Source organism: Ursus maritimus, unplaced genomic scaffold (genome assembly GCF_017311325.1).
Source record: "Ursus maritimus isolate PB19 unplaced genomic scaffold, ASM1731132v1 scaffold_25, whole genome shotgun sequence".
Taxonomy (NCBI): domain Eukaryota; kingdom Metazoa; phylum Chordata; class Mammalia; order Carnivora; family Ursidae; genus Ursus; species Ursus maritimus.
Genome location: NW_024425008.1, coordinates 9116910 through 9130970, shown reverse-complemented (window position 1 = coordinate 9130970; position 14061 = coordinate 9116910). Strand labels below are relative to the sequence as shown.

Genomic DNA, 14061 nt, shown 5'->3' with positions numbered 1-14061 from the left:
TCAAAAGGACAATATTTTGTGACCCATGTAAAGTATATGAAATTCGTATTTCATTGTCCGTCAATAAGGTTTCACCGGAACCCAGCCACCCACGAGACTGCCAACACAGCCAAGCTGGGCAGCTGCAACATGGCCATATGGCCCCCAGAGCCAAAGACGTTTACTCTCTGGCCCTTTGCAGGCCAAGTTTTCTGATCCCTGGTCTGGGTGAACAACGTTGGAGGCCTGCGTGAGGGTCATAGCAGTGGAGAGGCTGGGAGGTTGAGGGAAGAGCCGGCCAGGCATGCAGAAAGATTGAATGAGGTGGGGGGATGGAAGGCCAGGCACAGGTTTGGGATGACAACCGGGTTTGGGGCTGAGAACCAGAGAGTAATGGTAGGTCCATTTGGTGCAGAAGAGCAGATTTGGGGGCGCCTGGGTGGCACAGCGGTTAAGCGTCTGCCTTCGGCTCAGGGCGTGATCCCGGCGTTCTGGGATCGAGTCCCACATCAGGCTCCTCTGCTATGAGCCTGCTTCTTCCTCTCCCATTCCCCCTGCTTGTGTTCCCTCTCTTGCTGGCTGTCTCCCTCTCTGTCAAATAAATAAATAAAATCTTAAAAAAAAAAAAAAAGAAAAAAAGAGCAGATTTGGTGGAGAAAATCGAGCACCCTATTTTGGGTAGGTTAAGTTTACTGGGAAAAGATACCAATCCTTTTCCTGGGACTTTGGGCAGAACCGTTTTTGAACATCAGTGATCTTATCTGTATGGAGTGACGGTGAGACTGCCAGTTCTACTTGACCTCTACCTAGGTAAGAGGGTCAAACAAAATGGCATTGAAGTGATTTTGTAAACTGTAAAGCACACCGTGGATGTCGGTGGGCCAAATGCTAAAATAACGTTTGGTGAGTTGCCCCCTTGCCGCGGTGGGTATCTGGGCTGAGGGATTACACGTGAACGGTAAGTCTGAGTCTGGAGATTTTGTGTTCTAGCTCAGACAATTACCGTTAGATGACCTGAGTAAGTCATTTTTGGAGTCTTGGGGATGAGAAAGGAGGCCAGGGCCTGGCGGAGGTGAGAGGGATGGGAAATGCAGGGAGGTGTGGGCACGAGGGGTGCGCTCTGTTCATCTAAACCACTGCCATGGAATATCATCGCCCCACACACTGGGGAGGTGCTGGGTGTCCGTCAGCCTGCCACAGGCCCATGTGCAAGAGTTCACGGTGTCACTTACCTCCCCGGGGCCCTGCCCTTGCCCGATTTCTCAGGGGGGTTGGCTGTTCTGCTGGGGAGTTGCCTGGGCACTCTCTTTCCTCCTCTAGTCTGAGAACACAGAAGATGCGTCTTGCTGACTGCCCGCTCCTCCTTCTGGCCGGACTGCTGGTCCTTTCTCACGGCCACGGTCAGCTGCACCCTGAGCACTATAGGCAGGGTCACACCGGCAGCCCCCATCGGGAGGCTCCAAGCACAGGTGAGGGCTCCCCCAGCCTCAAGATCGCGCCGGGCAATACAGCCTTCGCTCTCCACTTCTACCACCTGCTGGCTTCCCAAAGTCCTGGGAGCAACATCTTCTTCTCCCCACTGAGCATCTCTGCCTCCTACGCCATGCTGTCCCTGGGGGCCCGCTCGCACAGCCAGACCCAGATCCTCGAGGGTCTGGGCTTCAACCTCACGGAGCTGTCCGCGTGGGACATCCACTGGGGCTTCCAACACCTCCTGCACGCTGTCCGCCTCCCGGGTGACGGGCTGGAGATGCGCATGGGCAGCGCCCTGTTCCTGAGCCAGGACCTGCTGATCCTTCCGGGATTTCTTAATGACAGTGTGGCCTTCTATGAATCCAAACTCTTCCCCACCAACTTCCACAACTCTGTGGGCACCACCCAGCTCATCAATGACCACGTCAGGGAGGAAACTCAAGGGAAGATTGTGGATTTGGTCAGCCCCCTGAGCACGGACATCACAATGGTGTTGGTGAATTACATCTACTTCAAAGGTAAGAGTTGGTTTGTTGGTGGAGCCTTCATCTTCCCTCTCCCTCGGATTTATGGGTGGATTAAATATTTAAAAAAGAGAAAGTGGATGGATGGGGTCCGATAGGGTCAAGCAACCCTTAGAAGATTCATGTGAGAGCATGACATTTAAGATTGTGTAGTGTTCAGGTTTCCTCATACCTTTAGACATATTTGCTTATTTATTTTCCTCATAACAGTGATGTATGGAATGTACTAGTTGAACTCCTGGATTGATATTGAAGCTCTGTCACTTACCAACACCGTCAACAGGGCAGGTTGTTAGCTTGAAGTAAGGATAATAAGAGTCCCTCCTTCAAAATTGTGTTTTGAGGATCAAATTACATCACATTTTTCTGTACTCCTTAGAAGAGGGCCTAAAGGGACAGGCAAACTACTGCCCCGGCCACATCTGATGAGCCACTTGGTTTTGTCAATAAAGTTTTATTGGCACACAGCCATGTGGACTCATGTATGTATTGTCTCTGGCTGCCTTCACACAGCCACAGAGATAAACAGTTGCTATAGAGTCTAAAATATTTACTTTCTGGCCCTTTGCAAAAGAAGTTTGTTGACCCTTGACCATTACATACACTCAACAAATAATTAGAATAATCGTAATTAATCTAGTGATAACAATGCTCATTTCAAAGACCCTTGAAAACACATAAAGGAGGTGCCTGGGTGGCTCAGTTGGTGAAGCAACAGCCTTCAGCTCAGGTCACGATCTCAAGGTCCTGGGATCAAGTCCTGGGTCCGGCTCCCTACTCAGTGGGGAGCCTGCTTCTCCCTCTCCTCCCTGCTTGTGCTCTCTCTCGCTATCTCTGTCACTATCTCTGTCTCTTTCAAATAAATAAAATCTTTAAAAATAAATAAATAAATAAATAAATAAATAAATAAATAGAAATAGAAATTATCCATAATCCTACCACCCTCAGACAACCAGTGATAACATTTTCACCTAGTTCATTCATCTTCCATTCACACACATATATAAAAGAGTTGAAATCACAGTGTGGGGACAAATTCGCACAGTGTGTATCATCAGTGTTCCATCAGAGAAGCAAAGCCACCATGAATATTAAGGGAAAGGCGATTGCTACAGGAATCGGACCTTGCACAATTGTGGGCAAGTGAAGGCCTGAAGGAAGCAGGGTTGGAGGGACAGAGTGAAGTCCTTGGTGCAGGTGAAAGCTTGGAGCTTATCAGGGATCTATATGCCAGGCACATGCAGCCAGCACAGTGGGTCCATGTGGGTGGGGCTTGTGGAGAAGCCCATGCTGGACACCTGGTGGTGGCTTAGGGACACATTGGTCTGGAGGGCTAATGTTGGACAATGAACTTGGAGGACAGCATGGGTGACCTGGAGCACACAGGGCTCCACTAGGTCTTACCATCATCCCATCTTCCCAGGAAGACCTTCAGCGTGTAGTGGTTGCTTCACATCTACCTCCCAGCCTAACACTTGTAACCACCTTGAACCCAGAATCTGCAAGGAAGAGATTCTGGGACACAGTCCCAGACTAACAATCCCGCCAAACTGGTCATTGCTTGCATTTTACACATGGAATTATTCATGCACCACTGAAAACCTTTTCAAAAACCCTTTTAATTCTGCAATAACCATAAACTTATAGGAAGTTGTAAAAATAGTGTAGAGAGATTCTGTGTACCTTTCATCCAGGTTAGATAACATCTTATAGAACTGTCATACAAAAGCAAAACCAGGAAATTGACAAACTTTATTCAGATTTACCAGATTTACCAGGTTTTATGTGTGTGTGTGTGTGTGTGTGTGTGTGTGTGTGTCCTTTCATCCAGGTTAGATAACATCTTATAGAACTGTCATACAAAAGCAAAACCAGGAAATTGACATGGTGCAATCTACAAACTTTATTCAGATTTACCAGGTTTTATGTGTGTGTGTGTGTGTGTGTGTGTGTGTGTGTGTGTGTGAGCACAGCTTTATGCTATTGAAAACTTTATTTAGATCTCACTTTAATGGCTGCACAATATTATATAGAGCCATTCCTTTTAAAATATAATTTAAATGTGTAGTATATACCATCAACCTACCCAAAGCTCTGACTGTAAGGAAGGGTTTGGGGGCACTCTTTCTGAAAAATACCTAGCTTCAGCTGGGTTAGTGTTGTTGGCCTAAGAATGAGAGGTTTTCCAGAAATAGGAAGGAGATAGAGACATTCTGCCCTCTGACACATCTGCCCAACAATTTGAGATGTAAGTTTAGCTCCAGGCCTCACTGTAGGTCACACGGTGAGAGAGTGGAACAATTGTGGCTTACGTTCAAAACTGAAAAGTACCTAGAAGAAAACAAAAGATGCACAGGATCTCTGTAGATAAGATTATCTTGAGATATAGTAAAGCAGACTTAAATTTAAAAAAACACACACAGATATACCATGTTCATGAAAAGGAAGGTTTAATATGTAAAAATGTCAATTCTCTCATGAATTAATCTAAATATTTAATGAAATTCCAATCAAAATCCTAACAGGTTTTTTTTTTTCTCTTTGGTGGCAGTTAACAAGCTGATTCTAAAATGTAGGTGGGGGTACAAAGGTCAAGAATAGTTAAGATGGGAAAACTTGCCTGCCAGAGGATGAGACTTATCAAAAATCTATATTAATTTAGGTTGTGTAGTACAAATAGACCAATGGGACAGAATAGTGAGGCCAAAACAGAGCCCAGAAATGGCCCCATGGATAGATACATGGACATTTGATATTTGTCAAAGCTGGCATCCCTTCTCACCATGTTGGAGCATTGAGGAAAAAGTGGATTTTTAAAAATGGTGCTGGGACAACTAGATACCCACAAGCAGAACAAAATGGGCTTGGACCCCTCCTTTCATCCAATAATAACTATTTATTCTAGGTGGGGTATAGTCCTTTTTGCAAAAGGGAAGACGAAAGCTTCTAGAATATCACATAAGAGAGTATCTTCATGACCTTGAAGGGAAAGTTGTCCTAAACAAGACACAGAAGACCTAACCACAAAGTAAAAGACTAATATATTTACTGCATTAAAGTTAAGAATTTCAATCATTAAAACACATCATTAATAGAGTGAAAAGACAAAGACAGAAAGAGAGAGACAGGGGATTTGCACCTCACAACTGACAGACAACTAGTGTTCAGAAAGAACTCCTGCAGATCACTAAGAAACAACCCTACACAAACACGGGGGAAAACATGAACTGGTTCTGACGTAACAAAAACAAAACAAAGGACATTTAATTGGTCAATAAACATACAAAAGATTGCTCAACCTTGTTTTTAATCAAGAAATTGCACTACAAAGTCATAACAATCTATCACTACATAAGCATCAGGTTGGCAAAAAAATGTAAGTGCAGGAATGTAGATTAAATGGTGAAGACAGGGGTGCCTGGGTGGCTCAGTTGGTTAAGTGTCTGACTCTGGGTTTCAGCTCAGGTCATGATCTCAGGGTCATGGGATTGAGCCCCGTGTCTAGCTCCACATTCAGTATGGAGTCTGCTTGAGATTCTTTCTCCATCTCTCTCCCCCTCTGTTCCTCCCCACTCTTGTACTGTCTCTCGCTCTCTCTCTCTCAAACAAATAAATAAATAAAATCTTTTTTAAAAATGGTGAAGACATGAAACAACGTTGCTAATACACTTTTGTATCTCACATTTTAGAATCTAAATGAGCCTTGAGAGATCCATTTCTTAGGCAGGTCAGGTTTTGAAGGATCTAAATGGTACACGGTGATGGACTAGTAAGGTGGGCATCTCCATGACTGTGGGAGAGGCATTCCCTGGCTGGATGGTTGACTTGTTGGTCCACGGGTGCCTTGTGCCTTCTTTCCTTCTTCCCTTCAGCTCTGTGGGAGAAACCATTCATTCCCTCGATGACCACGCCCCAAGACTTCCACGTTGATGAGAATACGGTAGTCAAGGTGCCAATGATGCTACAGGACACCCAGCACCACTGGTATCTTCACGACAGACACTTGCCCTGCTCGGTGCTGCGGATGGATTACCAAGGAAACATGACGGCCTTTTTCATCCTTCCTGACCGAGGGAAAATGAAGCAGGTGGAGGAGGTCTTGACTCCAGAGATGCTAACAAGGTGGAAAAACTTGCTTCAGAAGAGGTAATCAATCGACAGCACTGCCTTTCAAATGGACCCTTCTAATGAAAGCCAATGCCCACATGGGGGTGATTGCCAAATTAGGAAAGAATTCTTATTTGCTTGAAGCCTTTCCATAGGTTCGTTAGATGATGAACTCTCCTGTTACATCGGAAATATGATTTTGCCCCAATCAGTGAAAAGAGAACCAGACTAGGAGTTAAGAGTCCTGGTCCTAGATGTAGCCCTTACACTGCACAAGACTTGGGTGACGTGGCATTGGCTCTCTGATGGTCTGCCCAACCAGGCAGTGAGTAGGTAGACCTCCGTTCAATGTGTCTAGTATAGAGGGACTTAAAAAAAAATAAAACTCCATCCACCCATCCAAGGAAGGAGCAAGGAAGTGTCCTATCACCCTGGGGCTGTGAATGGGAAAAATTACCAACCATAGATAAGGGCCTCAGCCACATGTGGATGCAAAATTTACAGAGCTCATGCAGAAGAGGAATTCTAGCCAAAGAAATCATCTGGTCCCAAATAAGTGAAAACCACAGGACCCCAACAGAGGCGAAGGCAAAGCCACCCCACAGGGAGACTTGTATCTCCCTGGGTACCTGACACGCCCACAGAAAGCAACCTCTCATGAAAATGAGCTCCCAAGGGAGGAGGTCCTGCAGACAGCAGCGCTGGGGGCAAAGGAGCCTGGCTTTGAGTCCCTGGGAGCACTGGAGCAAAGTCAGATGGAGTGAGTGGGGCCAGCCAGAGAGTGCAGTCAAGAGAAGCACAGTGTGCTGGGGTCCCTCACTTGTCTAACGCCATGCCTCCCTCAGGTACTTTTATAAGAAGCTCGAGCTGCATTTCCCCAAATTCTCCATTTCTGGCTCCTATCAATTAGATCAGATTTTGCCCAAGATGGGCTTCATGCACCTGTTCTCGAAGCAGGTTGACTTGTCTGGCATCACCAAAGAGCGAAAACTGCAGGTGTCCAAGGTAAGTCACCCGTGGTCATCCATGCATGGAGACTCGGTGGGGAACTTCTGCCCTTGGGAGCTGCAGGGTGATGGGTGTTCTCTCTGCCACCACATGAAATCTCAGAGCCCAGGTTTCATTCAACCATGCACAGACATGCCTGTGGGTGTCCTTGAACCAACCCACCACCTGTGGCACGGTGCTTGGCCCTGGGGATATGGTGTCCACCCAGTCCGTGTCCTCGGGGAGCTCTCACAGCCAAGTGGGCTTCACAGATGACAATGGAGAGTGACAAATGGATAGAAATAGACGGAGGATACAGACCAGGCTGGGCTGGGTGTGTGTGTGTATCAGAGATCTCTTTGACGAGAGAAAGAGACCTATGACTTCAATTAAGAAGACAAAAGTATGCTCTAGGGAAGGGCCTTGAGTTGCAGAGTTGAATTCCAGGTCCTCCCCTTATGGCATTCCAGGGCGAGGGAGTGTCTGGATTTATTTTCCTCATCTGTAAAACAGCCATGAGACATCAACCTTAGAGGGTAGCTCTGAAGATTTCAAAAGAGCCCTAGGCACACAGTAAGTGTTCAGTTGCTGAGAGAAAGAATTATTCCTATAAATAAGAGGTCATCCAGCTTACGGATCCCCCCAGTGTAGACATTCTTGGGGTGAGATCCCCAACAAGTGTCTCAGCAAGTAGGGACCCGCAGTGTTGAGCTCCAGTGATCTCTGGTTCTTCCCGTCTTGCCCAAGTCCTGATTCATGTTCTTGCAGCGGTAACACTGGTGATTTCCTCCCCCAGAGTTTTCACAAAGCCATTCTGGAAGTGGATGAGGTTGGTGCCCAGGCGGCAGCGGCCACTGGCGGCTTTATCACCTTTATGTCTGCACAGCACAATCGCAGAGTCCTGCGGTTCAACCGGCCCTTCCTCGTGGTGATCTTTTCCACCAACACCCAGAGCATCCTCTTCCTGGGCAAGGTCGTCAACCCCATGAACTCGTAGCCCTCCCAGGGCTGGCCCTTCCGTTACAAGCAGGAGGGTGTGGCCTTGGGGTTAGCAGCTCCATGTTTGGAGTGGGGGATGGAGAAGATCTTGAGAGTCTGGGCAGAAGCTGTTGGTGAGGGAGAGGGACGTGGGTGGGACAACATGCGTGTGGACTGGACACCCGGCTCCTCGGGGCAGATCCTTTCATCGCTTTGAGCGCCACCCCGGAAAGTGGGAGAAACCCTGCCAGATGGTTGAAGGATTAAACACAATAATGGCTATGAGGAGCCTGGTTTGGTGCCTTGCACACAGTAGGTACTCAATAAATGCATCCGTATTCTCCATTCCTTTGGGGTTTGCCCTGCACTGCCCTGGCGTAGCTGGTCCCAGACATGGGGGTGAGATGCTCCAAGTTCCAGTGGGTTGGCAAGGTGTGTATATGGAAGACGGAAGCAATGCAGGCCGCCGGCTGTCCCCAGCAGATGCATGCCTTGCTTCAGAGCAGGGGCTCCAAAGGCCTTGGCTGGGAGAGCACCAGGCAAGGTGGCCGCCATCGTGACCTAGTGGGAAGGCCCAGCAAGGGGGACAGCTCCCTCCCAAGGGTGGCACAGGCACTGTCCCCTCCTTGGGCCATGAAGATGTGGCCAGTCCCCCAGGATCAAAGGCTATGGTCACAGATGCACCTGCAGAAGAAGCAGGAGCCTGGGGGCCGGTGCTTACGTCCTGCTTCTCTGAGGATGTGCTCCGGGGCCTCCGGCCCATCCCTTCCCTTCTCGGGCCCACTTTCTCACCTGGCTAATACGGGCTGACCCAGGCGCTCCTGCTCAGATGTCCGTAGTACGTGGGGGTAACTCTCTGCGCAGGGTCCACCCAGAATCTTAGAGAAAAAACCTCTATCCCGCCCACAGGAAGAGGTAGGCCGACAGCACCTGGCCGCGTTTGTCCCGAGCTTCAGTAATATGTGGCAAACGCATTTCCCCAGGCCGGGCCCTGGGGCTGTTCTTGTCGGCCTGTGCGTCTGAGGCAGTGGGTCTCAAGGTCACGAACCCAGACTTCCACTGGTGACTGGAGAGACAGGCTGTGGGCCACCTCCAGCATTGAGATGATTGACCCAGCAACACCACGATCCAGGCTTTGTGCGACGTGGTCCCTGGCCCACACCATGCCACAGGTACGAGAATGGGATCATTGTGGAAAACCAGGAAACCAATACCCAGCGCAAGAGACAGACCGCTTGCTTAGGGTGGGAAAAGCTGTTGCGGAAGGAAGCCAGAGGGGATGCGAAGGGGAGATTTTGAGGTTTTCTCCCCTGGCCTCTGAAACATAGCCTGGAGCTGGACAGGACAGCCTGGGGACAGCACTGGTAAAGGAAAGTCCCAGAGGAGGAAAGCACAGAGCTTGTCATATCAGCCCCGAGCTGTACCGAGAGGGGGCTGAAAATGTTACAGGACCCCGCGCCCTCCCCTATGCTCAAAGGAATGCACCCTCCTTTCCATCCCCTGGCTTGATTGGCTGACAAGCAACTATGTTACTGAAAGTATTTGTCCATTTCCCCCTGCACCTGTTGGAAGTTGAATTCTGCTTTTTAATAGCCAGGCAGGAGATAAAGTCTGGCCCAGGCTGACACGGCCAACTCTGCCCCTACAGAGGCAGGTGGGTGGGTGGATACAAGTCTGTCAGGTGAAAGAACAGGGGTTACTGTGGCCCTGGCACTGCCCTGGGGGGCGTGGGAACGTGGAGCCTGGTGTGATGAAGGGGAGGAAAGGGGAGCGGTCACCCGCAGCTCAGCCTTGAGAGTGATGCCTCCATATTCTGATGAAGCCTGTCCCTCCCCAGCTCAGAAGCCCTCAGTGGCTCCCTATTGCCTACAAGGTAAAGCTCACCGTCCTCTACCTGCAGTCAAGGCCCTCCCCACCTGGTGCCCGCCTGCCTTTCCTGCCTCAGTCCCTCCCCCTATACTCATGTGTCCAGTGACTTCGGCCATGGAAACGTGCTGTTTCCCTAGCTTGTCCATAGCCTCCGCTCCAGGGCTTTGCTCCCTGCAGGCCCCCATTCCACAGAGAGCCCCCTTCCCCGTCTCTGAGAACCTGCCAGGATCTCCTGTAAAGGCCTCATGCCCTCCCCAAGGCAGGCTGCCATCCTCCCATCAAACGTGGTTGGCTGACGGTAATCTGCCTGGGGGTCCCCTGGCCCCAGTTAGAACATCTGGAAGGCAGGGCTCTGTTCACCCTGTATTCCCTTCACTTGCCCCAGAACCTGGCCCCTGAGTTGATCATATGGTCTGGCATGTGGCTGAGGCTCAACTGATATTTGGTGAATGAATGAATGAATGAATGAATGAATGAATGAATGGAAGAGGCTGTGTCCTGAGCAAGGTCCCTGAGCTGTTTGTCCTGCACCACCCCCCTGACACATCGCTGGAATTGATTGGGTAAATATTTATGCCAACTCCTCAGATTTCTTAATGCCCTTTTGGAACATTAAACCCAGAAATCAATAATAATTAAAAAAAAAAAAAGACGCCATGCAGGACAGCTTATCCCCCAGAGTGGTGCCTGGGCCTCCTTCTCTTCTCCTTTGCTGCTCTCCTATGGGGTCCCTTACTTGTGTGGCACTTGGGAACCCGCTTCTCAGGGACCAGCATTCAGCTCTCCAAGGGGCCGATTGGGTTTGTGATTTCAGTGTCTCTTTTTGCAGGTAAAATGGAACCTTCCTGCACTTTGCAGCGGGAGGGCAGAGGGAGGCAATGGGAGTGCCAGGAGCGTCAGTGGTACACTCTGGGGCCCCCAGATGCCAGGGGAATGATGAGTTTGCGTGGCTCTCATAAGTGGGTGTGTGGAGATGCCCCCTGGGCTCTCTCGGTTACTTGTTCTGTCATTCAACAAATAGTTATTAGGAGGGGATTGGCCACTGGCCAGGAAACCAGGGCGTCTCCCCAGTGCAGGGGGAGGCACTTGAAATCTGGATGGGAACAAGGAGGGATGCAGCCCCAGCTTCCCCACTAACCCTGTGCTGTGGGGCAGGCACTTCACCTCCCTGGATCTCAATTTCCACTCCCCACCCTGTAAGTGGGCACAGAGCCCCCCAGCAGCTGTAGCAGCAGAGAGGGGAGGGTGGACATGGGATCCCCCAAAGCTACAGACCTGGAAGCCCCTGGCTGTGACTCGGTGTGGCAGGTGAGGGGCAGGAAGCAGCCCGCTCCATCCCTGGTGCTGGGAAGGCGAGGGGGCCCCTCTTTGAGAAACGGCAGATCGAAGGCCAGTGGCTCCCATGCTCTGAGCACCTGCAGGGAGCACGGCATGGTGATGGGTGTTTCTAGGAGTTATCAAGAAGCCACAGAACACCAAGTATAGAACCTGGACTTTGGAACCAGAATGCCTGGGTTCGAATCTGGCCGCCGCCAATGACTGACTGCATTGGCTTGTTAGGGCTGTCCGTACAAACCGAGAAGCTGAGTGGTTTTTCAACAGAAATGTATTGTCCCAGAGTTCTGGAGGCTGGAAGTCCAAGGTCAAGGTGTCAGCAGGGTGGTTCTTTCTGAGGACCCTGAGGGAAAATCTGTTCCAGGCCTCCCTCCCAGTTTCTGGTGGTTTGCTGGCCATTCGTGGAATTCTCTGTGTGTGTCTGTGTCCAGATTTCCCCTTTTTGTAAGGACACTAGTCACAGGGGATTAAGGGTCCACTCCAGTGTGATTTCATCTTAACTAATTCTATCTGCAATGACCCTATATTCAAATTAGATCAACTTCTATGGTGGCAGGGGTTAAGACTTCAATTTGGGAGGGACACGGTTCAACCCATAATAGTATGGGACATGGGGTATTCTGTGCCTCAGTTTCCTTATCTGTAAAATGGCCATGATACTACCTAACGCGGAAGACCATTTGGAGCATTGGGTGGGTTCTTATACGTAGAGCACACATCTTTGGTGCCCCACAGATGTTAACTAGTCTCTCGTTTCATCTTTTGTCACAACCCTGTCCTCTAGAGCAAGTCACAACTTCATATGCCACAGGTCACCTGAACAAGTAAAGTGGGCTGACAGTGTCAGGGTCCAGGCGGGTGGGTCAGTAATGGCCCCCATTTCATTAAAAGCATTTCTGCTCAACATTGCAGCACTCAGTGGGCTGAGCAGAACCCACCCCTGCCCCGCGTGAAACTCACCTGTTGGGGTTGGCGTTCCCTGCTGCTCTTGGTGTTAATGGGAAAAAAAATCTGTCGTGACCTATATAGTCCTTTAAATTTCCATATTCTGGCCACTGACCCATCCTACCCTCTCACTGTAGCTGTTATGGACTTAAGTGTGTCCCCTCAAAATTCAGACGTTGAAGTCCTGAGCCCTAATGTGACTGTATTTGGCGATGGGGACTTTCGGGAAGGTAATTAAAGTTAGATGACTCACAAGCGCCGGGCTTTAATCCCACAGGAATGGTGTCCTTATAAGAAAAGAAAGAGACACCAGAGCTGCGTCTCTCCCTCTTTCTCTTTATGCACAAAGAGCCCATGTGAGAGGGTCTCATCTATAAGCCAGGAAGAGAGATCTCACCAGAAACCAAATCTGACGTCACCTTGATCTTGGACTTCCAGCCTCCAGAAATTTGAGAAAATCAATTTCTTCTGTTTCCATCCCCCAGTCTATGGTATTTTGTTATGGAAGTCCTAGTGGCTAATACATGGGGCACCATGCGCTGAGACCCCCCCCCCAAAGAAAATCTTCCTCCTCAGAGCTTACCCAGTCTCTGCCCGTTTCCTTCAGAGCCCTTTCTGAGCGGCATGGGGGAGTCAGGAGTTGCCACAGACTTTCCCCAAATTCTCAAGATATTCCTTATAATACAGGCTTAGAAAGTAGTCCATGGGATGTCTCCGGGAACAGCGCACACAGCTGGGGAAGTCCTTCCTATCTTGGTGAATCCCATCTTTCCCAAATACTTCCATCTGGAGCCTGTTGTGTGGTATCGTCCTCATTTCCCGTTCCTGCCTCGAATTAATACAAACTTAGTGGCTTAAAACAACACACATTTATTCTTCTCTACTTCTAAGGGCCCAAAGTCCAAAATAGGTCTCCCTGGGTCAACATCTTCGGCTTTCTCCTGGAGAGCCTGGCCATCACACATCCTCGGCAACCCCACATCGCACGGTCTTCTCCTGCTTCCACGATCACGTTGCTTTCTTCTGATTCTAATTTCCCACGGCCGTCACTTATAAGGACCCCTGTGATTACGTCTAGGACCCACCTGGGTGATCTGTGCTTGTCCGCCCCACGTCAAGATCCTTAACTTAGTCCCATCTGCAAAGTCCCTTTTGTCATATAAGGGAACATTCACAGGTCCTGGGTATTAGGATGTAGATATCTTTGGGGGCATGTTATTCAGCCCAGCACAGGTGTGCAATTCTATTTCTACCCTATAGAACGTAGTTTAGGAATCCCTAGGTTCTGGAAGGAAGGACTCTTGCTATGCCACATGGCACAATGTACAGAAGAGACCTAGCTTTCTCCTTGCTAACGCTTCTCCTTATGAGCTGTGTGCCTTTAGGCTGATTACCTAACCTCTCTCTGCTTCTGCCTTCTCACTGATTCGGTGGGAATCCTAGTACCCACTTCCTGAGCATCGGGAGGGCGGTGAGCACAAAGCAAGCACTCGATGCCTGGTAGTGACTGTGTGTGCCTCTAGACTGAGGGTGAGCTCTGTCTTCTCCTGGTCTTAGTGGTGGTAGAGGGACCCTGTTTGCCGAACACCAAGATCACTTCCCTGGGCAATGCCTGGCCCCCTGTCTCCTCTGCCAGCTCCACACCCCAGCTCGCCCACATAACCTCTGGGTTGTGGTCACACGTGGGACACCAATTACCAGGGTATGGGGACCTTGGGAATGAAACAAGGGTTGAGCCAGCACGCTGCACCAGCATCTTGGAAATGCTCTTGAAAGTGTGGGCTGAGTTCCAGAGCCCCCATTTCAAGGTTGAAAAGGGGAGTCCAGATGAGCCCACCGAAATCCTAGATATAGCCCTTTACCC

General features: G+C 49.6%; 1 protein-coding gene across 1 annotated transcript; it reads left to right on the top strand.

The window, feature by feature from the left end:
* Window positions 1-943: 943 nt before the first annotated feature.
* SERPINA4 (serpin family A member 4) lies at window positions 944-8067 on the top strand. The gene is made up of 4 exons (XM_008702500.1): window positions 944-1970; window positions 5849-6122; window positions 6929-7088; window positions 7867-8067. The coding sequence occupies exons 1-4, from the start codon at window positions 1121-1123 to the stop codon at window positions 8065-8067; spliced, it is 1485 nt and encodes a 494-aa protein (XP_008700722.1). The 5' UTR covers window positions 944-1120.
* Window positions 8068-14061: the final 5994 nt, after the last annotated feature.

Bases quoted from the DNA above. Each gene is read 5' to 3' on its own strand.
- SERPINA4 (XM_008702500.1), top strand. From the start codon at position 1,121: ATGGAATATCATCGCCCCACACACTGGGGAGGTGCTGGGTGTCCGTCA. The intron at 1,971-5,848 runs GTAAGAGTTGGT...TCTTCCCTTCAG, and splicing joins GAATTACATCTACTTCAAAG to CTCTGTGGGAGAAACCATTC. The intron at 7,089-7,866 runs GTAAGTCACCCG...TTCCTCCCCCAG, and splicing joins GAAAACTGCAGGTGTCCAAG to AGTTTTCACAAAGCCATTCT.